Genomic DNA, 24,328 nt, shown 5'->3' on the forward strand with positions numbered 1-24,328 from the left:
TTAATTTCATGGTTTACAAGCAGGTCTTTTCTTTTTGAATGTCCAGCATCTCTGGGAGGTGATGGGGAAATATAAAGCATTAAAAAGTGGGAAGCCGTTTTGTTTGAGATGCTGCAGCCTGTGAAGTAGCTCCTCTAGACTGAAGTGAAATGTTTAAAATTTTACCAACAGCACATTCTGTCGGTATTGCGTATTGCTGTTCAGGAAATAATGTTTGACTTTGAAGGCAGGGAATTTCTCAGAACTCAGGAGGGCAAAAGAAGCGGGGAATGGGGGGATGATGGAAGGACAAGGTATGTGAAAATCCCGTGAAGTTCAAACTGGGCACCTTGCCACAAAAAGTCACTCTCTGAAACCTGTTTCTAACTTCTTACTGGATGTAGGACCTTCTGAATCATTGTTTGCAGCTTTTAGATAGGAAAGAAATCACTGCAGCAGTGTAGGCAGACACATCTGTATTTGCTAAGCAAAAATCACCTTTAAAATAGAGACGAAACATTGTTCTATGGGGTTGTACAGCATGAGCTAGTATGCTACTGACACTGAGTATGCAGTGATGTCTAGTTTACAGTGTTTATGTCAGGGGTAGTTTATATAGAAAAATATATACTATTTCTCATATTGTGAGATGCGTATTCAAAAATACTTGGATACTTTATCCTGTGTCAGTTAGTAAATATTAAATCAGAGTCATGAGTTGTTCAAGTAATTTTGCATATGTAATTGGTGTACTTCATTGCTGAAATGGGAGTCCAAATGGACAAGATACTCTGTAGAATTCTGGTCCTCTGATGTGTGCAGTTCATGCAAGGGTATTTTAACTTTGAAAATTGGTTCTGTCTGAACAGGACCAATTTCTATTTTTGTTTACTTGCTCCAGAAATAAAGGTTATAAATGGAAGAGCTTAATGTGAATTTTTACCATCGGCATTTACCCTTCAGTCAAGTACAGTTATTGAATGCTGCTTGATAATGGAGTGGTGTATCCTATCCTAAAAGCTTCAAGGCCATTTACGTTACAACTTTCCTGTCAACATCTGAGGAATCATTATTTGAAATAGTTGGAAGTCCTTCACTTTTCTCTCCTCCTGTTAATTTATCTCTAGGAGTTCTAAAAGTAACCAGAGTAAAAAGAAAGGTCCTCGTACCCCTAGTCCTCCTCCTCCAGTACAAGAGGAAACTCCCCTGGGGAAAAAACACAAAGAAAAACATAAAGCAAAAGAACGTTCAGAAGAAAAGGCAAGGGAGGTGAAAGAGAGAGGGCGTGACTTTGAAAGGCACAAGGAGAAAAAAGAGAAGCAGAGGTAAGTTACCTTGCAATATTAGCTTTTAATGTTAATGTAACCTTGCTTTTAAAGTTATCTTTTATATAACACTGAATAATAGGGATTTATACCTGCTTTGCCAATAACCTTTTTAGTACTCATTAAATATTTTAAGTGTGTTATATAGATGGATTGATAGACTAACTAATAGATTGGTAGGTTTTAATTACATAACTTAGTAGGTTTGTAAAATGTCCTTTTGAAAGAGTCATTACTTTTCAGGAATGGACCTTCACCAGTGGAGCAGTTTGTTTGCTAAAATCTTTATCAAAGTAATTCACTTGTTCACTTGCCTGCTCTTCTGAAGTTTTAGAGGACTAGTATCTTTCTAAAGTGGCAGTGGCACGTTAAGACTCTCCCTCATTTTCAGTAGGGTGAAAGTATTTCTGAAGTAGTCAGACTACTGCAATATTGGAATTACTCTACTTTTGCATCTATCTATCTGTCTGTCTTATCTGTATCTATATCTCAAGTGGTGGACTAATATGACTATTACTATTATTTTTTGAAGCATAGCTGTCCATTTGTCCATGAAAATACAACATCTGCATTTGTCTTGTATTCCCTTGATGAAAATACGGTACATTTGTAAGTGTTTACTCTGTAACTGGCATAGCGAAGACTAAGGAGTAGAAGACCAGTGAATTGTGTTTTTGAATTTATTAAATAAATTACACCATTCTTACTTTAAAATATATTACTTCCCTTCATGTTTGCTCATTCCATTACTGGAAGGAGGTCATAAGCAGTAAACCAGAATATTCTAGGTAGTACTGAAAGGATCAAGAGAGTACTTGGCTTACTTCTGTACTATGATCAGGTATTGCTGTGGTGACTATAGACTTTTATTTCAGTGTTGGATTTTTGTCCTTTTTTTCCTAAATAATAAAAATGAAGAAATAATGTCAAATCTTAATGATGTACAGTAAATTAAATAGTTGAGGGTTCTGACAGATCTCATTCATTTGCAACTGTGATTAGTATTTGAAAATGTCTGTGAGCTTGAGGCTTCCTAAATGAAGTTCTGACATTACAGAAGTTTTGTAATAGGGTATCAAGATAATTCTCCATTGGGGAATTATGTTTCACTGCCACATGAAATACTAGTTAAAATTACAAGAATATCTTTTTGGTTTTACCATATTCTAGTTTTGTATTTTACAGTCCAGTGATTATCAAAAATTTAAGTGCATATCTTGTTTTATTGAGTTTTGCTAGTTTAAGGTAATTTCATATATGAAATTATAGATGGAACAAATGATTCTATAAGATAGTTCTTGATCTTGTAACCACAAGTTCTGTCTTAGAGTTGTTTGTAATTTCCTAGAAATGTACTAATGCCATATTACACCTGTTAAACAAGCTGATGTTTGTTTCCCAGGGATCCCTCTGAAAGCTCACATAGACAGAAGCGTTCTCCTAGTCCTGCAGATCATTCTGGCAGTAATTCTTCCCCTTCCAGGGAGTATTCACCACCTGCTGCAAGGCGAAGACAAACCTCCCGAGCTCCAGCCAAGTCAACCACTCACAAACATAACTTCTCACCCTCTCGCAGGTAGGATTTCAATTGTATGGATTTTATTTCCAATAATAATTCTTTTAGAAACTTCCTCTGTTGGTTTGACTACTTGTTTCTATATGTCTATTGTGGGTGTGTGTGTGCCTCAAACACTTGAGCTCTGAGACATTTTTCTTTTGCTATGTTATTACATTGAGAGTACCTGTCATGTCAAGAACACAAGTCATGGTGCAGGCTTCCATTTTCAGTTCCTCTCAAATGTTCTGGCTTCAGGTTGAACTTCAGAAGTCTGGTATGAGACATAGTTAATCTGTGGTCCTTTGGGAACTTTTTTTTTCTCCTTTCTTACCTTCTCCCTTCTTAAAAAGTAGAAAATGTAAGAAGTCTTCTGTTTTAGAGATGGTGAAGGAGCAGAGTTTCTCCATTCTCAAATAGGTAAGGTGATGCACAGATCTTGGTTCTTTCCTGAAAATTAAGGTATATTACAAGGACAATTTCAGAGACCCTTCTTGCAGGAACCTTCAGGGCAGATAACATCCTGCTAGTTCTAGGGGACCTTAGAAAAAATCTTTTACCAGCCATTAAAAAGGAAGGAGGAGACTTCTTATTTTGGTCTGAAGGAGTCTGTAAGCTTAGGTTTAGAATGCCAGTGCTAAATACTACTGTAGTCCTATGCTTGTACAGTGAAGAGGGAGGCACTTATTTTCTGCACTTCTGTTGAAGGGTGGGGAAAAAACACCAGATGGCGTATATATCTGCACGCTGATAAAAAAAGCAAAATAAACTCCATCCATTCAGCAATCCTACGAGTTGTAAGCAAGCTCTTTTGCTGCTGTTGGGACTCAGTTCAGCTGGAACAATGTGATATTTTTTTAAGCTACATGTCACTGATGGACATTTTCTTTAAATTGGATTGTTTATAGGGAAGGGACTAGAGTCCATTCCCCCTGCATCTGGCAGTAGTAAGGAGACTGAAAAATACCTTGCAGTGCCCTTTTCCCCACTGTTTGTAACCTACTCCAGTGTTTTGCTTGTCTCTGCCTGCTTGGGGGTTCTATGCAGATGTATCAAGTGTTGTGCAAGGGAGTGTTAAGCAGGGAGGTCACTGACATTGACTAGAAAGGAAGGTTGAAATGCTGATGTTTTAAGATTTCTACCAGGTTGCCTTTTATCCAAAAAAGACTTTGTTACAGACTTGAGTTCCTACCTCAGGTTGCCAGTGATTTCACTTTGCATTCTGTTTCCAAAGCTTTGCTCCTTGGAAGTTAAATCATTGCTCTCTGTTCTTGACATGAGGGAATCTTTACCTGCAGAGTCTGGGTTTTTCAGAAGCCTTAGCCAGGAGATCCACTGCTGAGTAGCATTGGCTGGGCTACTGTTCTTTTGCCTCTTGGATAGCATCATGACAGCGTGTAAGCCTGCTAACCTAAATTATTCCAGAGCTCATTAATTTCAGAGCCCAACTGACATCAGCTATCTCACTGGGAAGAATTTCTTGTGACATTTGCAAGGTACTCAGCAAAAGCTGTGTTACAGATGTATATCTTTGTCAGCTGCTGGGCTATTGCAGAAGATTGCAGGGAGGTACTACTGCTTTTGGTAAAGTAGTCCCTCGTTCATGAGTCACCTGAAACTGAGAGTTTCATCTGTATGATCTAGATATTTATTTGAAGTCACCAACACTGTATATGGACATTCAAAAGCAGGAACTAAATTACTTTAACTAGGATTTTTGAAGATGTATTGTCTGTGTGTGGTTTTCCTGACTCCTGCTCTTTTCTCTGCAGTCTCTGGCATTTTGTGAAGTGGAAGGGAGTTGGGAGTTAAGGGCAATGCATATTTTATAAGCGAAGATACTTGCAAGTTGCTTTGATGCTGATAAGGGAAAAAAAACACTACTGTGTTTGTCCATGTATTATGAAGAAATTTGTTTACTGTTGTGCAAATGATCTCTAGTTAAGTGTACAAAGTTTTTCCTGTTTGTGTAAACATTAATGTTTGCTAAAATTTTAAGTAGATATGCATATGGGTTTTCAGGATCCAGGCCTAAATTGTTTTAAGATCAATGCTTATAGTAGAAGTTAAAAGTGCACAAGAAGGAGACACTGTTGCTTTCTAAAAAATTGAATGCTCTTGGAAACGAAGAAAAACTCCTCTTAGGTATTACTGTGTAAAAGTTACCTGCCTAATTTTACCATGAAAAAAAGGTCTTTTATATTGAAGAAAATAATTGTTCTTGGTTTTGGGGTGGGGGAACAGATCAGGTTTGTTTTCTGACTCCGCCCTCCCTTCCCCCAGGAAAGCATTCTGGTAGTTGTATGGTGTAATTTTGATTGGACAGCTTGTTCTTGGCTATGAAGTAAACTGTAACTGTTTAAAGATAAGCATACTTTGAAAGGAGGTACCCTTGAGGGAAGACTAGTTTGATGTATTATAGAAACAGCATTTATTTTCAGCAGACAGAGGGGTAGAGAATGCACAAATTACTTTAATCACTCCTTTTTGTAGGGTATGGTAAGAACCTTTCAAATCAAGTTATTACATGTGTGCCTGTTCTGACTCTTCCTTGCAGGTCTGCTTCCCCATCAGGTCAGCATCATTCTCCCATATCCTCCAGACATCACTCCTCTTCCTCACAGTCAGGCTCCTCTGTTCAAAGACATTCTCCTTCCCCACGCCGCAAAAGAACTCCTTCTCCATCCTATCAAAGGACAGCTTCCCCACCTGCAAGGCGATCATCTTCTCCCTATCCCCCACACTCTTCCTCTTCTCCTCAGAGGAAGCGAAGCCCTTCAAGACACAGATCTCCTGGTAGAGAAAAGGGAAGACATGATCGTGATCGAACTTCACAGTCTCATGACAGACGCCACGAAAGGCGGGATGGTATGAATAAAAAATAGCACATCAGAATAATTTTTATTTGTTTGAAAACTGCATTTTGAAACTTGATTTTCAAATTGTGGCATTATCTGCATATACCCCAATGGTTAGAGGGTGAAGAAAATACTGGCTGTATCATCCTTCCTGTGCTGGTGGTGCTGTTTTCAGGGGCTGTGCAGTGGAGTATTCCTGATAGGACTGCTTATGTAGGCTCAGCTGATTGTAAAGGTCCTGTAGACATCTGTCTAGGTGTTTCTTCTATAATGCAATGGTGATGTCAGTAGGTAAGTGATCTTCTCTTGGTTATCAGGCATATACTAGTAGATCAGCTGAGTGAAGGCAGGATACTTGTAAGTAACTATTACTCTTTTCTGTGAGATGCCTAAATGATAATTCAGTCTTCAGTGATTGCTCTGTCCATTGTCTTTTAATTGACATTAAGTGAGGTGTGTGCAAAGAAACAGTTATTCCCTCTGGAAATCCGAAAAGCTGGTTGAGCAATTTGTGATGGGCAAACAAGCCAAACTGTTTCTCTCAAGAGACAGATTATAAAGAGTACATATGTCAGCTTTTATGAGACTGGCTATAAACTTACCTTTTTGTAGCAGTAACATTATAAATAGGTAATTTTTAAAAAAAGAGAAAAAAGAAAAAGGCTTTAGCAGGCCATTGGAGTCTTAAAAGCAAGTGGTCTAAATACAGCACAGATTTCCTGAAAATAAGTGTGTATGGAGGAAAAAAAGGAATGAATGATTGGAGGACAAATGATCCTACGTTGAAATGTGCTTGCTCTCTAATATGTTCGAAATTTATTTTTATACTTACTATATTTTGAACCAGTAAATATTTATAAAGTACAGATTCAAATTCACAAAAAGATTTTTAAAGCTTACTGAATGTATAGGTAGATACCCAACATGATCTTCTCCTACTTACATATTCATTTTGATTTTCTGTGTGCATATCAGAAATATATTTTGACTGTATTGTGTTATTTGTGTGCTAAATTTTTGCTTGCTCTGATTAAGCTAGCTATATAACATTCTTTTAAACATTTTACAGAAACCAGGGGGAAAAGGGAAAAAGAAAGAGAAACAAGAGATGATCGTGATTATGACCAGGAGCAGAGTACCTCCAGGGATCATAGAGATGACAGAGAGTCCCGTGATGGAAGAGATCGAAGGGAGACAAGAGACAACAGAGATCGGAGGGAGCCAAGGGAATCCAGAGACACTCGAGACTCCAGAGATACGAGGGATTATAGCAGAGATACCAAAGATAGTCGTGATCAGAGAGACTCACGCTCCACGCGAGATTCCCATGATTACAGAGACAGAGAGAGTCGCGATGCCCATAAAAAGGATGACCAGTATCAGGAGGACTCACGCAGCTATGGAAGATCCCATGGCAGAGAGGAGAGCTCTCGTACTGAAACAAGGAATGACTCCAGAAGTGACTCCAGAAATGAGAGCAGAAGTGATAGAACTGGAAGAAGTCGAGGCAGAGGTCCAGAATTATCTGACAAGGGTATTGCGTGATTTATTAAAAAATAAATGTGTCCCTATCATTGAAGATTGAATATTAACATTCATACTATCTTTTTCGATATTTGATATGGAAGTGTTGCCAGAGAGTTCATGCTTTTAAAGCTATGTTCTATTGTTGTTAAATCAGAACACTCACTTAAATTTATAGCACTTCTGTGTTCTTATTTCATTAAAGTGTCATAATGTTGGTATTCTACAATCCCATTTTAAAACAAACACTAACCCTTACACCACTTCATTTAATGTTTCTTCAAGCCCAAGTTTTCCCATGGGCTACAAACACAAGAGGCTGATATGTAGTGAAAGATTCATGGGAGGCAGTGTGTTTCAAAGTACTGGGCAGCAGTTCTTTTGCATTCTCTCAAAAGCAACTGCATGTCTTAGGTACTTGAACACCTTTCACACACACTCACCTCTGGCCACCCTTGATTCACCAAAAAAACCCCAAAACCCGGGATTTTAGCCTTTGGCAGTATTTTTAGTTGGTAAAAAATACCAGTGGATTTCCCTACATGTGGAAACTCATCTTTTATATTGATTCATCTCTATTAGGAAGTCGGGGCACTAGAGGGTCCCAGGTTGATGGTCACAGCAGTAGTGGAAACTACCATGACAGCTGGGAATCAAGGAGTAGCTACCCTGATCGGGACCGCTATGACAGTCGAGAACAAGCAAGGGATTCCTCCTTTGAAAGAAGACATGGTGAACGGGACAGGCGTGACAACAGAGAAAGAGGTATTTTAATGTATATTTTTACCCATACCTATGTAGTCAAATGTATATGTATGAAAGTGTGTGTTTCTCTCTCCCTCCTTTTTCTTCCTTGTTCCATTCCACACCACTAACTCATAACTAGCTCATTTGACACCGCACACTGACACTAGTCCTACCCTTGATGTAACTTAACTTCCATAGTAAGATCTCTCATTGACAGCGTATGCATGAATGCTGTGGCCTTTCTCCCGCCCTGTGGCTAGATTTTGGCACCTTCTGTTTTTATTCATCTAAGTAGTCTTTAAACAAACTTAACTTCATCAAGAGATTTCATTGTTCAGCTTCAGTGTAAAATGTTTTTTCCTCCTCTTTGCCTTCTCCTCCACTTCATGTTCATATGCATGTAAGCTTTAGACCCATGATTGCATTTCATTACTGGTTCTGTTTGTCTGTATAGAAACATGGTACTTTTGCACTGTAAATTACTTGAGTGTGTTTTGGGGAAGACCTGACTGCTAGGCTGACTTAATTACAGACTGCTTACTACTAAAGTAAGTGACAGTTTAAATTTATGATTAATTCAAAAATTGATTGCCTGGGGAATTTAATAGTGATGAATGCTTTGCTGTGGTCAGTCATAATTGGCTGGTAAGTGTTGGTACAGATACCAGTGATCATGGAAAGAATATGCAAGACCACTTTTAGACATAGTACACAAGATGTCACACTTCTACACCTGAAAGGGTACTGTGTTGTCTCTAAGGAACTTAGTACCAACTTTCAGTCTGAAAAATATTTGTATTGCTCACCAATTAAGAGAACAGGAGGAGTCAGGGAAATGAAAATGGCATGAAGATGAAAGGAGGAGCTGTGAAGAATAAATATAAAATTTTAGTGTTTTTTTTTCTATGGACTTTTGATTTGGAAGTCACAGATAAATGTTTTAGCTGTTGTTTTAACTTCAGCTTTTCAAAGAGATGTTTTGTATGCTACTTTGAGAAATGGTTTTTCGCCCATTGAAACGTATCTGTTTTGCTTGTTCTTGCGAAAGGTTCTGTTTTAGATTCTCTCTTGTCTTCAAGGCAGGATTTCAATAAACCTGATCTCCAGGCTTCCTTTGTATTGTCAGCTGAAAAATCTTGCAGTCTGAATGTGTCCTGGGGGTTGGCTTTTGCAGACTAGCTTTCATCTCTTCCACCTCTCCACCTTCAATAAATCCTAGATGTATTGTAATGTGATATGTGCTCTTTATATCATTCTGAGTTCTTAATTTATTAAGAATTTTTTTAAAAAGCAAAAAAACCCAGCTTAGGAGTAAAAACATGTCATCACAACAAAATAAATTTCTAGAAGGGAGATTGCTTTGAATGGATTGTGCTTTTCTTTGAGGGGAAAAGATACAAAAGGCTTGAATGGTGATAAGATTTGTTGTTTTCTTCCTTAAAAATTTAGGTCGCTTTTCCTGACAGTAAATCTTCCTCAGAGTTACAATTCAAGACACAGTTTCCATAATTAGACCACACTCTTAACATTTGTCATTCAAAGAAAATCGAGATCGGTTTTGGTTGGTACTGAGTTCTATGATATGTAAGGAATCTTTTTAGTATCATTTTAAAATGCAAGCTTGCAAATTTAGGCTGCATTTATTCAACTAAGGCAAATCTTTAGGTGTTCCAAACAACCACTGGAACAGCACTTCAAAAAGTGAAGTCATGTAAGAAGTGCTGACTATCCACATTTAACTGTCTAATACACTTCCAGTATCTTGAATCACGTAAGACTTTGATGTGGATGTTTTGTCACCCAAACTGACATAACAAATAGGCGTTACAGAACTCTGATCTACTCCTTAGTATGCACAGTAAATCATATGTTATAGGCACCATTTAAAGAATGTGAAACCTGTTCACAGAACCAATTGCATGGATTGCTGATTTACCTTTTTAAAAAAGAAGTGTTACATCCATGGCAGAAACGTCACTCAAGTTTACTTTTAATTTTACCTGGTAACAGGGGAGCATTAAGTCGTCATTAATTCACTCAGAGATGAAAATTGATTAAACTGATGTAAATGCAAGTTTTATTGATTTATCCTGTTCAAACTCTGCTTGCTCACCCCTGGTGGACATTGTCTCAATTTACAGTGAAGTACACACTCAACCTCAAAGTAATGAACTGAAAAATACTAATCTCTGTTCATGCCTTTTTTTCCTCTTTTGTATAGTGCTTTTAATAGATACTGTGGAAAAATAGTTTTATTGATTTGTTGTAGTTCAGATTACTACTAAGATCAGCATAGAAATTGTTATGAAGTGGTTAAAATATATAGAAACACTCTAAAAATATCTAAAATATAATTAACAAAAATGCAGCTAAGTCTGTGGAGAGTAAATACTGTTAGATAAGTCAGATTTCACTGTCCTTCGGGATCACTCATTTTCTAATTAAGTTTAGTTTTCTCCCTGATTCTAATCTGCCATCTGACCAATAAAATCTCAGTTTCTAAAACTCTTAAGACTCTGCAGTGAATACGTATCAAAACTTCTAGCAGTTCTGTTTCCTGTATCTCATCCTCCCCTTTCCCTTTCTTATGGATTTGGCTGTGTATTTGCAGGATTTCTTCTGTGATGAGACAGGCTAGTATGTCTTATTTTGCAGTTACTTTTACTGTGTATGATAAATAGCGTGAGTTCTTGTAAAGCCCGTGATGCTTAACAGGTTTAGGGAAGTAAACTTTTTGTACAGAAGTCATAATATTTCGTATGTATGTCATTCAGAGCTTTTCAAGATTTTATACCAGGTTTTAAACTGAGTAATGCAATAGTAGCTAAGTTGTGAGGAGTATAATCTTTGTAGTAACTTTTGGTTAAAATAAGGAAAGCTCACTCCATAAATAATGAAAAACTCTTTCAAATTTAGTACTTCTTTTTATCTTCCCCTCATCCTCTCTGAGAATTTCCAAGTTTCTACAGGGAGTTGCTTTTCATTAACGCAAACCAATATCTGCATTGTCAAAACAAAAGCTCTTGGGTTTTTAGTAGCGTAGTGGATACAGTGTATGTCCCTTTAGCACTTGGTAATCAAACCTGCTTCTCTTCACAGATCAGAGAGCAAGCTCACCAGTACGACATCAAGGACGAAGTGATGACCTTGAGCGGGATGAAAGAAGAGAAGAGCGAAGGGTAGATCGGTCTGATGATAGGAGAGATGAAAGGGCCCGGGAGAGAGAGCGAGAAAGGGAGAGGGACCGAGAGAGGGAAAGAGAAAGAGACCGGGAAAGAGAAAGGGAGAAAGAAAGAGAGTTGGAACGAGATCGTGCTCGGGAACGGGAGAGGGAGAGGGAGCGAGACAAAGACAGGGACCGTGAGCGGGACCGAGACAGGGACCATGACAGGGAAAGGGAGCGAGAGAGGGAGAGGGAGAAGGAACGAGAGCGAGAGCGGGAGGAACGAGAAAGAGAGCGAGAGCGAGAAAGAGATCGAGAGCGGGAACGAGAAAGGGAGAGAGGTCGAGACAGGGATAAAGAAAGAGACCGTCAGAGAGACTGGGATGACAAAGAAAAAGGGAGGGAAGACCGCAGAGATAAGAGAGAAGACATCCGAGAAGAAAGAAGTTCAAGAGATGTCCATGAAGAAAGAAAATCCAAGTGAGTGGATCCAAATGTTACTTCAGTTAAAGAAAAGAAGAAAATGAAACAAAAAAGGCAGTCTTTTACTGTTGATTTCAGTGTTAGTAAGCAAGGGAGTATCGTAAGGAAGAAGATACCCTGTCTATGCAGAGGCCCTGTCTGGAGCCATGTCTCCTCAGCATCTGTGTGGCACATACTGGTGGCCTCAAAACCAATTACTGTGCTGGTGAAGGCAATCCAGTGCTTTGTTAGTGCAGAATTATGGAACTACTCAGGAGCTAACAGTTAAGTCAGTGTCATTTTCCCTTCTAAGTATGCTTGTATGGCCTCGCCTTTAATAATGCAGCTGTGTTTGGAAACATAATAGCAGACTGTGGTACCTCTTGAAGCCTGGAAAGTCAGATAGCAGCTAACTAGGACAGGATTTGTGACTTTTTCTGTTAAATTTCTGTGAAACATTAGGTGCCCTTTGCGCTACTAAATTTTCAATACCAGAAGGTTACCAGTGAAGGCATGAGCAATGTTCTGAGTAAATGTGTGGTGCTTCCTTTAAGTGCTTTTTTTCTTGTTTTTTCATTTAGCACAATAAAATTCTCATTGTTCCATCAACAATAGGCAACAAAACAGCATTGCCCTGAATGACTGCTTTGTTTGGAAATAATTAGTAACTTTTGTGTGAGAGAGTTGTGGATTCCTATAAATCATCTAGTACAGGCTCTCTTGCATCACATTGCATGGGGAAGTAAGCAAGCATCTAGGTATGGGCTTAGCTGCCAACTGGGGTCAATTTGCTGCAAGGATCATTGCCACAGGGAAAAATTGATCTTAATAGTCTTTCATAACTTTTTGCTAAAAAGATAGTTGTCTTAAGTGTTTGAGTTTTAGTTTAAGGTATCTTACAGTATGGTCAGAAAACTTGATTGTACTTGCAGTTTTGGAATAATGACTTCGAAAACTGTAGAGCTTCCTGATGTCCTTAGGTGCATTGTCTTCTGTAAGAGGTGACTTAAGGGATTGTATTGATGATAAATTCAGATAATGAATGTTTTCTTTAAAGAATCCTAAAGAAATTTGACTGTATGTGTTTCTTCAGGAAGCGTCACAGAAATGAAAGCAGTCCCAGTCCTCGTCAGTCACCCAAACGTCGCCGTGAGCACTCTCCTGATAGTGATGCTTACAACAGTGGAGATGATAAAAGTGAGTAGGAGTGGGCTTTCTCTGCAGCTGGATCCAGCTTACCCTCTGCCTATAGAAAATAACTTGCAATCTTAAATAGAAAAAACATGAGGAAAGCTTTGCTAAATGTCCTCCCCTGCTTTTTATGAGCAACACCATTTTTCTTATCTATATGTTTGTCTTTTATCTTCATTTCGTCACTATGTGTTACATCTGCCAGGTGATGGTGACTTTCACATCTGTTTTTTAAGATACATGTTTGCCAAAATGGTAGTCTGTTGCTTCTACAGCAGTAGAAAAACTCAAGAAATGTAACTGAAACAATGGATTAGACGTTTTAATTGACACTTCTTGGCATGCACAAGATACCAGATGCTCACATTTCTCCTTCCTAAACAATACCGTTACATCCTTTTTGCCATTTTGCAGATGACAAGCACAGACTTCTGAGCCAGGTTGTGCGGCCACAGGAATCCCGGTCACTGAGCCCCTCTCATGTTACAGAAGAGCGGCAGAGTCGCTGGAAAGAAGAAGAGCGAAAATCAGACAGAAAGGAAAGTTCCCGGCGTTACGAAGAACCAGAGTTTAAAGAGAGGATTTCTTCAGCAGATAAGCAAAGAGAGCAACCAGATACTTCAGAAGGCTCCCGGTCCAGGGTTCAGGAAAATCTTGGACACCGTCCCTCTGAAGAAAGAGATGGTTCTGATAGAATGCATGATGACAGCAAGAAGAAGTCTAAGGTACAGAAAAAGGCCACAAAGAAGAAGAAAGATGATGACGGTGTGGTGGAAAGGTATGCTAATGAGTCAACGGCTGAGGAAAGCCAGGTCTTTTCACCCAAGAAAGGTCAAAAAAAGAAAAACATTGAGAAAAAGCGGAAGAGATCCAAGGGTGATTCTGAAGTTTCTGATGAAGAAATTGTTCCACATCATAAAAAGAAGAAAGGTCCAAGAACCCCCCCTGTAACAAAAGAAGAATTGGTTGAAGCACCACCTGAGAAAGCTGTGGCAGAAGTCCCCCAAAAAAGAGAAGATACAACATTTAGTGACTGGTCAGATGAAGATGTTCCTGAACGCGGTGACATTGTTGTTCCAGAAAGAAGCACTGAGGATTCCCATAGAAAAAGTCACAGGACAAGGGGAGAAAAGGTGGAAGCCCCTCATGTTACTATAGAGGATGGACCACACCGTAAACCTGTGGATCAAAAGCGTAGTAGCAGCCTTGGTAGCAATCGGAGCCATGCCTCAAGCAGACTTAGATCCCCTTCCAATGAATCAGCTCATCGCAGTGGAGATGACCAGACTGGACGGAAGAGGATCCTGCACAGTAGCTCTAGAGACAGAGATAGGGACAGGGACAGAGAGAAGAAAAGCTTAGAAATCACGGGGGAACGGAAATCCAGAATTGATCAGCTGAAACGAGGGGAACCCAGTCGCAGCACATCTTCAGGTAATGAGATACATTTTGGTGAGACTGACCTATCAATTCTATATAAAAGTGCAAAAGTAATAACAAATCCCAAATCATTCTTGCATGGCTGTATACTCTTTTCATTTGTTATTAGTGTGAAGGGAGAAGGAAGGTGCTCTCTGCCATTCATTGTAAAACCAAGTGTATTAAGACTCTTGCAAGTGTTACCATATTTGAAAAGCTGATCCTCAGTGGGCAGGATTACCACTTTGTTTACACCAAAACATTCAGTCAGATTCAGTTCATGCTGTCTGGGGAATGAAGTAATTTGTAGGACAAAAAAGCCTCGTAGAAAAAGAAAATCCTTGTGCTAACAGAACACTGAGGTAGTTTTATCATCTAAATAATGCTGTTAAATTCATTATTAACATTCTTTTTGATACGGAAATTCCAAAATATATGCAAAATGAAAACTTTTTCTCTCTGGGAGAGAAATCCATTATCTCAGGAGCTATATTCACTGAGGTAAGTCTGTCCTGGTTCCTGTTAATCATACTTCTAATGCACATGGAAATCATCTTTGTTGTAAATAAAAATATTGACTGTTGACTTGTTTTATTTGTGTAGTTCCTGGGGAAAAAAATGAAGAAAAAAAAAAAAAAGTAAAATTTTAAATTTAAACAACATCAGTAGGAAATTATCTTCTTCCTAAAGCTCTTCAGCCCTCTGTTCTCACAGATGCATGCCTGAAACTATTTTTCTGAATTGATCATTTGGTAGCCAAAGCATTCCTGATTTTTAGAAGACATATTCTGAAAATTTTGCATTTTGAGATTATTCCTTTTTCTTTTTTTTTTTTTCCCTTCCCTTGCCTAAATTTCTGAGTTAAAATGATGTACCTTCAGTTTGGCTTCTGTCATAGTAGAAAGTACCCACTAAAAATCTTTTTTGGTAGTGGGATAAATACCTTATGTTTTTAAGTAAGGTTAAAAACTAAAGGCAATCTGAAGGCATTATTAATTTGAAGATGATGCTTTTGAGAAGTACGTTTTCATACCTAAATCTTTACAGTGCTTTGATCTAGTAAAATAGTAAAATTTACATGCTGTAGTCATGCATATATTTAAATTATTTTATTCAGATCGTCAAGATTCAAGAAGCCACAGTTCAAGAAGAAGTTCTCCTGAATCAGATCGTCAGGTCCATTCCAGATCTGGGTCCTTCGATAGCAGGGAAAGACTTCAGGAACGAGATCGACACGAACATGATCGAGAACGCGAGAGAGACAGGAGGGAGGGAAGACAGAGAGACTGGGACCGAGATGTTGACAAAGACTGGCCAAGGAGCAGGGAACGAGAGAGACTCAGAGAACGAGAGAGGGAGAGGGAGAGGGAGAAAAGACGGGAGCTAGACAGAGAGCGAGAGAGACAACTACCTGATACTACTGAAAGAGAGAGAGACAGAACTCTTGACATCTCCTCTCAAAAAGAATCGACAAAACACAGTGAAACAAAGCTGGACAGAGATCATGAAAAGGAATTTGATGGTGTTTGTCGGGATTCAGCGGCTTCAGAGAAGGAAAGAACAGACAAAGATTTAGGACCTTTACAAGGTTTTGAAGATGGAAATGAGGCTGAAAAGGTAGAGAGTTTAGAAGGTGAGATATTCTGGGAAAGAACCTGGACTGACAAATATTTTATTCTTTTTAGCATAGTGCTAACTTGAGCTATATTAGAATAATTTTCTACTCAAAGGCTTATTGTGTCCAGCTTCTCTACTGTGGAAGCAGACACAATAAGAGAGGAAATCTGATTACTGTGTTCTTTAGTGTTAATTGTGTTAGTGTTATTTGTTAATTTCTAAAGAACTCGAGGCAAAGAAGCAGAAATGATTTGAGGCATAATTTCACCAAGGTGTAACATTTCTGAATGGGCAGTTTACAGATTCACAGAATCGTCTAGGTTGGAAAAGACCTTGAAGATTATTCAGTCCAACCATTTACTAAATATTGACAGTTTCCAACTACACCATATCCCTCAGTGCTAAGTCGACTCTAATCTTATAAACACCTCCAGGGATGGGGACGTCACCACCACCCTGGGCAACCCATTCTAAAGCCTAACAAGCCCTTCTGGAAAGAAATGCTTCCTAATATCCAGTCTAAACGTTCCCTGGTGCAATATGAGGCCATTCCCTCTTGTCCTATTGCTTATTATTTGGTTAAAGAGACTCATCCCCAGCTCTCTGCAACCTCCCTTCAGGGAGCTGTAGAGGGCGATGAGGTCTCCCCTCAGCCTCCTCTTCCCCAGACTAAACCCCCCCAGTTCCCTCAGCCGCTCCCCGTACGACCTGTGCTCCAGACCCTGCACCAGCTCCGTTGCCCTTCTCTGGACACGCTCGAGTCATTCAATGTCCTTTTTGTAGTGAGGGGCCCAAAACTGAACACAGGAATCGAGGGGCAGCCTCACCAGTGCCGAGTACAGGGGTCAGATCCCTTCCCTGTCCCTGCTGGCCACGCTATTGCTGACACAAGCCAGGATGCCATTGGCCTTCTTGGCCACCTGGGCACACTGCTGGCTCCTGTTCAGCCAGCTGTCAATCAACACCCCAGGTCCCTCTCTGACTGGCAGCTCTCCAGCCACTCCTCCCCAAGCCTGTAGCGCTGCTGGGGGTTGTTGTGGCCCAAGGGCAGCCCCCGGCATTTGGCCTTATGGAAACTCCTCCAGTTGGCCTCAGCCCATGGCTCCAGCCTGTCCAGGTCTCTCTGCAGAGCCTCCCTACCCTCGAGCAGATCAACACTCCCACCCAGTTTGCTGAAGAGTAACACCAACTTTTGATTGCCTTTGTTATATCATTATAAGATCTATTTCTTATTTTAGCAGTGACAGTAAGTGAGTGAAAAAAGATGAGTGTTGACTTGTAACTGTTCTTTGGGTTTTTTTCTTCTGCGGAGCTCAATTATCATAGAAATTATTATCTGATTAGTAGGTAAAGCATATGTATGGCTTGAGATCCAAGAATCCAAAAATGGCTTTCCTGAAGTAATCTTATTAAATGCAGTGTTAATTTGCTGGCCTTAATGGTACTGGGGAAAACGTGTTTAGGATTAATAAATGAAGTAAGTAGGGGGCAAACACTGACAGACTTAAGAGTTTGTCACATGGATTAGACTGCTTGAGCTTTGCATAGATAGAGAGTTTGTGAAGTACTTTTAACTTGTATTAGCAATGTAAAAGAAGGAAGAGTGTAAATCCAGAGTAACTGGTGTACATTACAGTTATGTTCAGTAAACTGGGGTGTTTTGGTGATTGCAGGAATTTTCTTCTCTAAATTAATCTTCTCAGAGGAAAAAAGAAATTGTAGGATTTGGAATTTTTGGACATTTGAGATAGTAGGGCCTGAAGTCCAGTCTTCAGAAGCAGAGAAACAAGTGAATGAAGCTTTTGTAGTTTTACACAAGATAACAGGACATTGTCTCATTGTATTTGCATTCTTAATAAGAACTATCGATAGTGTTTGTTGTTAATTTGGGCAGTTAAATCAAATGTTGTCTGGAGAGGATGATGAGGGATATTTATTATTGCTTGTATCTCCTACCTGATTACTCACAAAGTGGTCATTAAGGTTGACTGGTACAACTGAGAAAATTTCATTTAAGGAAATTATCTGTGGAGTGGAAGCACTTGTCAAAAATAGTATTTGGAGTGAGTATGGGAAAGTCTGTTCTGTCTTGCTGCAATGGACAAAATTCAGTAATTTTTAAGCAGAATGTGACTTTCTATGTGCAATTTGACTTACTGCACAAAAAAAATGACAGGTATGTAAAATTCAAACTGCCACATTTTATATGAGAGAAGTAACTTCTTTGTTTCCATGAGTTAATACCTGTTTCATGTTGAATATATATGTCCCCAAAAAGTAACAGTTTAGCTTGCTGAACCTTTTTGTTTTCAGGCTGCTTAAAGCATGTTTAGAAAGCAATAATGATTGCTGTAAAGCTACAGTATGCTATCTGTCTCTGTAGGAGGAGAAGATGAAGCAAAGATTGATGATGTACAGTCACTGGGATCTGGTGCTGGAGAATATGAACCAATCAGTGATGATGAACTGGATGAAATTCTGGCAGGTGATGCTGAAAAGCGGGAGGATCAACAGGAGGATGAGAAGATGCCTGGTAAAAGTATAGCAAAACCCCTTTATGATTATTTGAATATTAAGATTAGATTGGTTTGCACGTAATGCTGTTGTGATGTTGGCAGTATTTCTGAATTAGGAATGCAGTTTGTATGCTCTTCAGTATTCTCGTATTCTGTAATAGGTAAGCCTGAGAAGTATATAGGTAAGTGAAGAGCACTGGGAGATGTATTGTGAAGTAATACCTATCTTTTATATTGCTAGAAGGGTAAACTTTTTGGTTTTATAAATATGTTTTCATTTATCCCATTTGGTTTTGATCATTATTTAGAAGTGATATTTTTATGAACAGATTTTATCTGTGCTTGGAAGGCTTCCCAAAAGCACTGGGAAGCATAGACTCTTCTACTTAGTATAAGTTCAGTTGTGTCAGCTGGGCTATATGATCAGTGTTCATATTTTCTGTGCTAAACATAGTAGACAAACACAATTGTATGGTTTTTCAATAAATAATATATATCGCATTTGAAAAAAAACCCAGCATCCAGAGTTGAAATACTGTCTTTTTAAGCATTTGATTTGGATCTGTCATAGCAAGTTTAGTTGTACTGTGACTTTTGTGAATGCGTAAGTATGTGTTTAAATGTGCTGGCTAAGCAGGGTCCTAGCAGCCTTTCACAATTAGGGGTGGGATTTTTAAAATCCAAGAATCTTAATATTTGTATGCTTGTTTTTCCACCAATCAAAGTGAGTTTTGACATTGTTACCTGAAGTGTCCAAGGATCAGGCTTTGAGAACTGCAGGACACTGTTCATCTAATAAATGTTGCTTTCAGGAGACGGGGATGTACACAGCTTGAGAAATTAACTGTGGTAAGGGATGATGATGTGATAACACATTCTCTGTCAATGTTTTTGCAGACCCTGTTGATGTTATAGATGTAGACTGGTCCAGTCTTATGCCAAAGCAGCCAAAAGAACCACGTGAGCCTGGGGCTGCGCTCTTAAAATTCACACCAGGTGCCGTTATGTTGAGAGTTGGCATTTCCAAGCGATTGGCAGGACCAGAACTCTTCAGCAAAATTAAAGAGACTTGCCAGAGGGTGTTAGAAAAACCTAAAGGTAATTGTTTATGCAGGGATTAAACTGTCTTGTACTTAGTGAAACTCCTTATGAAATGTACATTAGTTCATTATTTTAGGTTTGAAGACCGTAGAAATTGTATAATGAATATTATGTGAAAATTGCAGGAATGTAATACAGCTGCATGTCAAGCAAATCAGTCTTTTAATTCCAGAGGCGGTGAGGAGGTCTTGAATAACAGCCTAAACAAATTTAATGCTAGAGGAATATTCTTTTTGTGGGTCCATTCATGCTTTCCTAGCCTAAAGCATGTCAGCAGGCTTTTTGACAGCTAAATATCTTCTGCAGTGAACCAGCAGTAATATTGCAAGAAAGAAATAAGATTCCTTATTTTCTCTGAAGGTCCTGTGGACATTCTCTGATTTTCCTTCTGAGGATTTTCTTCAGAATGCATAAATAGAAGGTTTTGGGTCAGAATGAAGGAGCTAAGTGAAATTTGTATATTATGTCTCTACTAGAAGTGGGAAATTAAATAATACACAGGTCTGACATTTGGACATGCATGATAGATGGGATGGGCATGAGCTGTACCGGTGCTGTTTGCTACAGTTCTGTAGCATAAGCAGGGCTTTTGCATGAGAGAGAATACTGATTTTTCTCTTTGGCATCCCAGGAACCTTTTGAACTGCTTGCAACAACTTGCATGATAGAATTGGTTTTTTTAGGACTAAACTTCGTTTTTTTCTGTAAGATCTCTATGCAAATGATTCTAGATGTAAATGTGAGAAGATCATGATTTATAAATAATAGTATCTGCAGAACCCCTGCTTTGAGGGAATAGCAGGTTTTTCCAATTTGTCTTTTTTCCTTTTACTCTGTAAATTCTTGTTCTTAATTTGAGACAATACTTTTTAATTCTTTGCAACATTTTTCTTTATGTAGTGGAAAAAAAAAAAAAAAAAAGTGCTTTTCCCAGCCCTGTTAATCTCCATGAATGTCACTGCTTGGTTGAGCGCTTTAAACTGTGTAACTGTTAATCATGGGCTGTTGCTACTGCTTATATGCTTATACTTTTTTTTAAAGTCAATGCAAACCTTTTTAATGCATCATAGATAGTATAATTTGAGGTATGTAGTTGGTACTAGTAAGTACTGTAAATGTCCCACTGCAATATTTGCAGTTCTTTCTATGCAGTATTAGTATTCTAGTTTAAAAAAAACCTCAGCTCTTATGCTTAAGACTTCATAAAACCAATGTAATTGATTCAATATTGAATCTTCCTGAGTTTGCAAAATGTCTGATGTAGTAAAGTTATGAACCATGTCTCTCCCCCCATGAGCTTTGAGTTTGCTGTATACTTCGGTGCTTCTTATCAGGGAATCCTTGCCACAGGAACTGCAGGGCAGAATCACTCCACCTGGCTATTTAAAATGATACTTGAAATAACCTCAGCAGTCCTTTCATGCTTCTCTAGAAATAAACAGCAATTCTATATTGATAATAGGAGGCTCTCCAGCACTGCCTCTGGACTGTCTTGTGTACTCAGATTCAGCAGAACTTTGCTCTGGAGAGGAAGGGGGATTGAACTGCATCTGTTGATTTCCCTTTGGTGTGTGCAGTCTCACACACTTCAAAGTTGCTGCATGTGGTACTGCCAGTAACCTTTCGAATGCATGCATTGCCTTTGTAATCTGCTAGATGAAGGTTCCTTGTATTGTGATCACACAGCCACAATACCTATATCCTAAACAAAGGCACAAATATGGTGCCCTGAGAAGTGAAAGAGTTTGAGCTAGGTATTTGGTTTGCGTTACAGTGAAAATTTAGTGTTTTCACTTTGGACTACTTCATGGTGGTGTAATTTGTTTCCCTCTTTTATTCCTGAGTTTGGTGTTATCTTCTTGTTCTTGTTGTGGATGAAAAGTTTCTTGTAATACACTGAAATGCAGGAAAAAAAGGAAAAGTGATAGTTTGTTTCAGGGATTATTATTTTTTTAAAATTATTTTTATTTGGAAACAGAAATCTATAGTATGTGACGGAACTGAGATTTGTAGCTGACTTACCCTCTATCTATTATATGCAGCTGTTTCCTCTAAGGATATGGACATGCTTACTTGCCAGATATGCTCAGTATTTGGCACCTCAGCAGACCCTCCAAGCTGTCAGTGTTACCTCTGAAGTGGCCTTTTTGTGTCTTGTCACATATTTGTGTTGGTGATTGTCCACTGAGGTTGTCTTGGTGACTTCAGTGCAGTTTTCTTTAACCTGTCCTTGATTTCATGTAATTTTTTTGTTTCTTTTCAGCTTGTTTAAAAACTAGTCTTACTCAGCTTCATCCATATTCTCTGAGTGGTTTAATAATGCATCTTTGCTCTCTCCTGCATGCATGCTGCCAAACTGCTGTAGCAGTCTTTGCTTTTAGCTGCTACATTTTCCCCAGGTTTGCCTCTGTCTCTAGTGAGGTGTCAGCTGCTCTGCTAAACACCCAATGTTTAACTATATAGGGGTGGCTGGACTGGACTCAGCTACGTAGCTTACCTTTTTTTTATTTCTTATTTCATAATCTTCCTATTTATTATAAAAGGGTTATGAATCCATGAGCTGCAGTCCATCCATGTGCACTCTTTTTGTCTTTGTCTGCATTTCTTAGAAGCAGAACACGATTCAGTATCACCTTTCGTTAAAGTGTTCTAGCTGCACACTGTTTCTTCTGATAAAAGTGTTACAAGACTAGTCCTGCCACACTTGGAGTACTATTAAAAAATGCTTTATATGAGCTGGCAGGAGGGATGTAGTTCATTAGCATCTGACTTGTTCTCCAGGTTCATCCACCATGGATGAAAGAATTATTCTGTATAGTTGTATTTCCCTGCATAGCCATACAAATCCTGTGTTGACACAGTTCTCTGATGTCTTGCAGAGAAATGAAACTTAGACCACTTTCTGATTAACACTACTAGTAAACACCTTTTGTCACACATGTCTGATGATAAATGATAACCCCTCTTCTGTCCCAGAGCTGTCACTTGATTTTTAGGCCTCTTGGTGATAGCTGTTTCAACACTGCTTTCTAGTGCTGAAGCTACATACAAGGGTAACCATCCTTTCCTTTAAATGGTGAAGGATTTATTCGATTTTTTGTTTTATAAACTGCAATATCTTTTTTTTTTTTCCCAAGCCTTGAAATTGTTTTGAAGGCAGAAATATAAATAGTAAACCTTTAAGGAATTTCATATTACTATATGTTGCTGTTCAAAAATACTATGTATATGTTGATCTCTGCAAATATGAATTCTTTCTAGATGCAGAAAACCTTTTTGAACATGAACTGGGAGCCTTGAACATGGCTGCACTGCTACGAAAAGAAGAGAGAGCAGGTCTTCTCAGTAATCTGGGTCCTTGCTGTAAAGCTCTGTGCTTTCGAAGGGATTCTGCAATTCGTAAGCAGCTAATGAAGAATGAAAAGGTAATTGGTTTGTTTACAGTGCTTGGTCAAAATGTAGAAACACAGATACCACTATTCAAAGCATTTCCCTAGAGAGATGATTTTTGTATTTGTTGTTCTGAAGCAGACCTAGTCTTTAAATAACGGAGAGCATATATTTATTTAAAGCAGTTGTAGGGTGTTTATTTTTTACTTAGGATGAGAGATTAAGATTGAGACTAGAGGTAAATGCTGTTTCTCATTTTGGATTTTAAGTTCTGGAGATACATTTTCTGTATTAGGGAATACATAATAAAAATAATTGGCTAAAATACAATTTCAAAGACAATTGTTGAATAGTTTTCCTGCTTGAGATTCCATATACTTTTATAAAAATGATAAGATTCTGTTCTTCCAAGTTAAAATTCAAAGAAAAAAATACTTCAGCCATTTTTTACACTACAGTAGATTTTATGATCTTGCATGCTAACAGAAAAATCGTTAATTCTCAAAGTCTTTTCCAGAGAGTATGTATGATTAAACCTCTAATTATTAAGAGTACTTGAGTTTAATTTCTCAGCTTGGGTGTTAGAAGCCACTGTTTTCTGTTCTTTATTTTTTTTATTTTTCATTTTTAATTTCAACAGGGTGCAACAAAACAAACTTACACAAATTCTGCAGCAATGGACAGCGACTTGTTACGGTTGAGTCTACGGTTATTCAAACGAAAGACTGTGTGCCAAGTTCCTGGGCAGGAAAAGACAGAAGACAGTAAAATTCCACAACCAGCTATCCAGCAAGAAGTGTGTGTGTCTTGAGCAAATGACTGTGGTGGCACTTCCTATTTGATTTCCCACTACCAATGTTGGTATTGATGTTTAGAACTGGTTGGTTGGAAAGCAGCTGTAGAAGATGGAAGAAAATACTCCGTTTGTACACAGATAAGAGTTACTGGGTTTGAATGTGAATAAAAGGGGTAAAAAATAAAGACTTTTGTGTGAAGTTCTCTGCAAGTTTTATAATATTGAATCTTACACTGTAACATAAACCTGTTTTATGGTGCATCAAGTGTAATAATGTGAAAATGTCTGGTTTTAGCAGTTTATAACACCACCTGATATTAAAGTGAAGAAAACTGTCTGCGTATCTTTTTCCTCATTATGAATGGGTTTTTCTACCACCACTCTGGTGCCTCAGTATGTGTCTAGAATTTCTTAAATAGCTTTCTTTGTGGGAGTCTGTCTACCTCCACTTTCCAATTCCGCTTCTTTATCACAGCAGCCTCTGTTGTGGATCTGGATTTGGACAAAACTCTAGCTCTTTTCCATCTTTAATGTAGGTTTCCTCTGATAATTTGTGGCCACAAAAATCTAGACTTGTCACTTAAGGTTCCCCTTCTTGTTCATGAAAAGAAGTAAAATCTTCCAGGAAATTATGACCAGTTTTTGATGCCTATATTTATGAAACTAACAGCATTTTGGAAATGCC

The 24,328-nt window shown here is 38.5% G+C and overlaps 1 protein-coding gene across 2 annotated transcripts in view; it reads left to right on the forward strand.

Moving 5' to 3' along the window:
* The window catches only part of ZC3H13 (zinc finger CCCH-type containing 13), a 41,856-nt gene extending 17,873 nt beyond the window's left edge, over positions 1-23,983 (forward strand). The window contains exons 7-19 of one of the 2 annotated variants that reach the window (XM_026867703.1): positions 1,107-1,304; positions 2,707-2,880; positions 5,417-5,727; positions 6,787-7,251; positions 7,824-8,006; positions 11,088-11,631; positions 12,707-12,810; positions 13,219-14,238; positions 15,341-15,856; positions 18,224-18,379; positions 19,254-19,454; positions 22,719-22,882; positions 23,488-23,983. In XM_026867703.1, coding sequence (XP_026723504.1) covers positions 1,107-1,304; positions 2,707-2,880; positions 5,417-5,727; positions 6,787-7,251; positions 7,824-8,006; positions 11,088-11,631; positions 12,707-12,810; positions 13,219-14,238; positions 15,341-15,856; positions 18,224-18,379; positions 19,254-19,454; positions 22,719-22,882; positions 23,488-23,658 — 4,207 coding nt within the window. In that variant the 3' untranslated portion in view covers positions 23,659-23,983. The remainder of the gene's footprint in view (positions 1-1,106; positions 1,305-2,706; positions 2,881-5,416; positions 5,728-6,786; positions 7,252-7,823; positions 8,007-11,087; positions 11,632-12,706; positions 12,811-13,218; positions 14,239-15,340; positions 15,857-18,223; positions 18,380-19,253; positions 19,455-22,718; positions 22,883-23,487) is intronic. The other variant, XM_026867710.1, reaches the window with a different exon arrangement.
* Positions 23,984-24,328: the final 345 nt, after the last annotated feature.

Source organism: Athene cunicularia, assembly GCF_003259725.1.
Source record: "Athene cunicularia isolate RWA chromosome 1 unlocalized genomic scaffold, athCun1 chr1_part1, whole genome shotgun sequence".
Taxonomy (NCBI): Eukaryota; Metazoa; Chordata; class Aves; order Strigiformes; family Strigidae; genus Athene; species Athene cunicularia.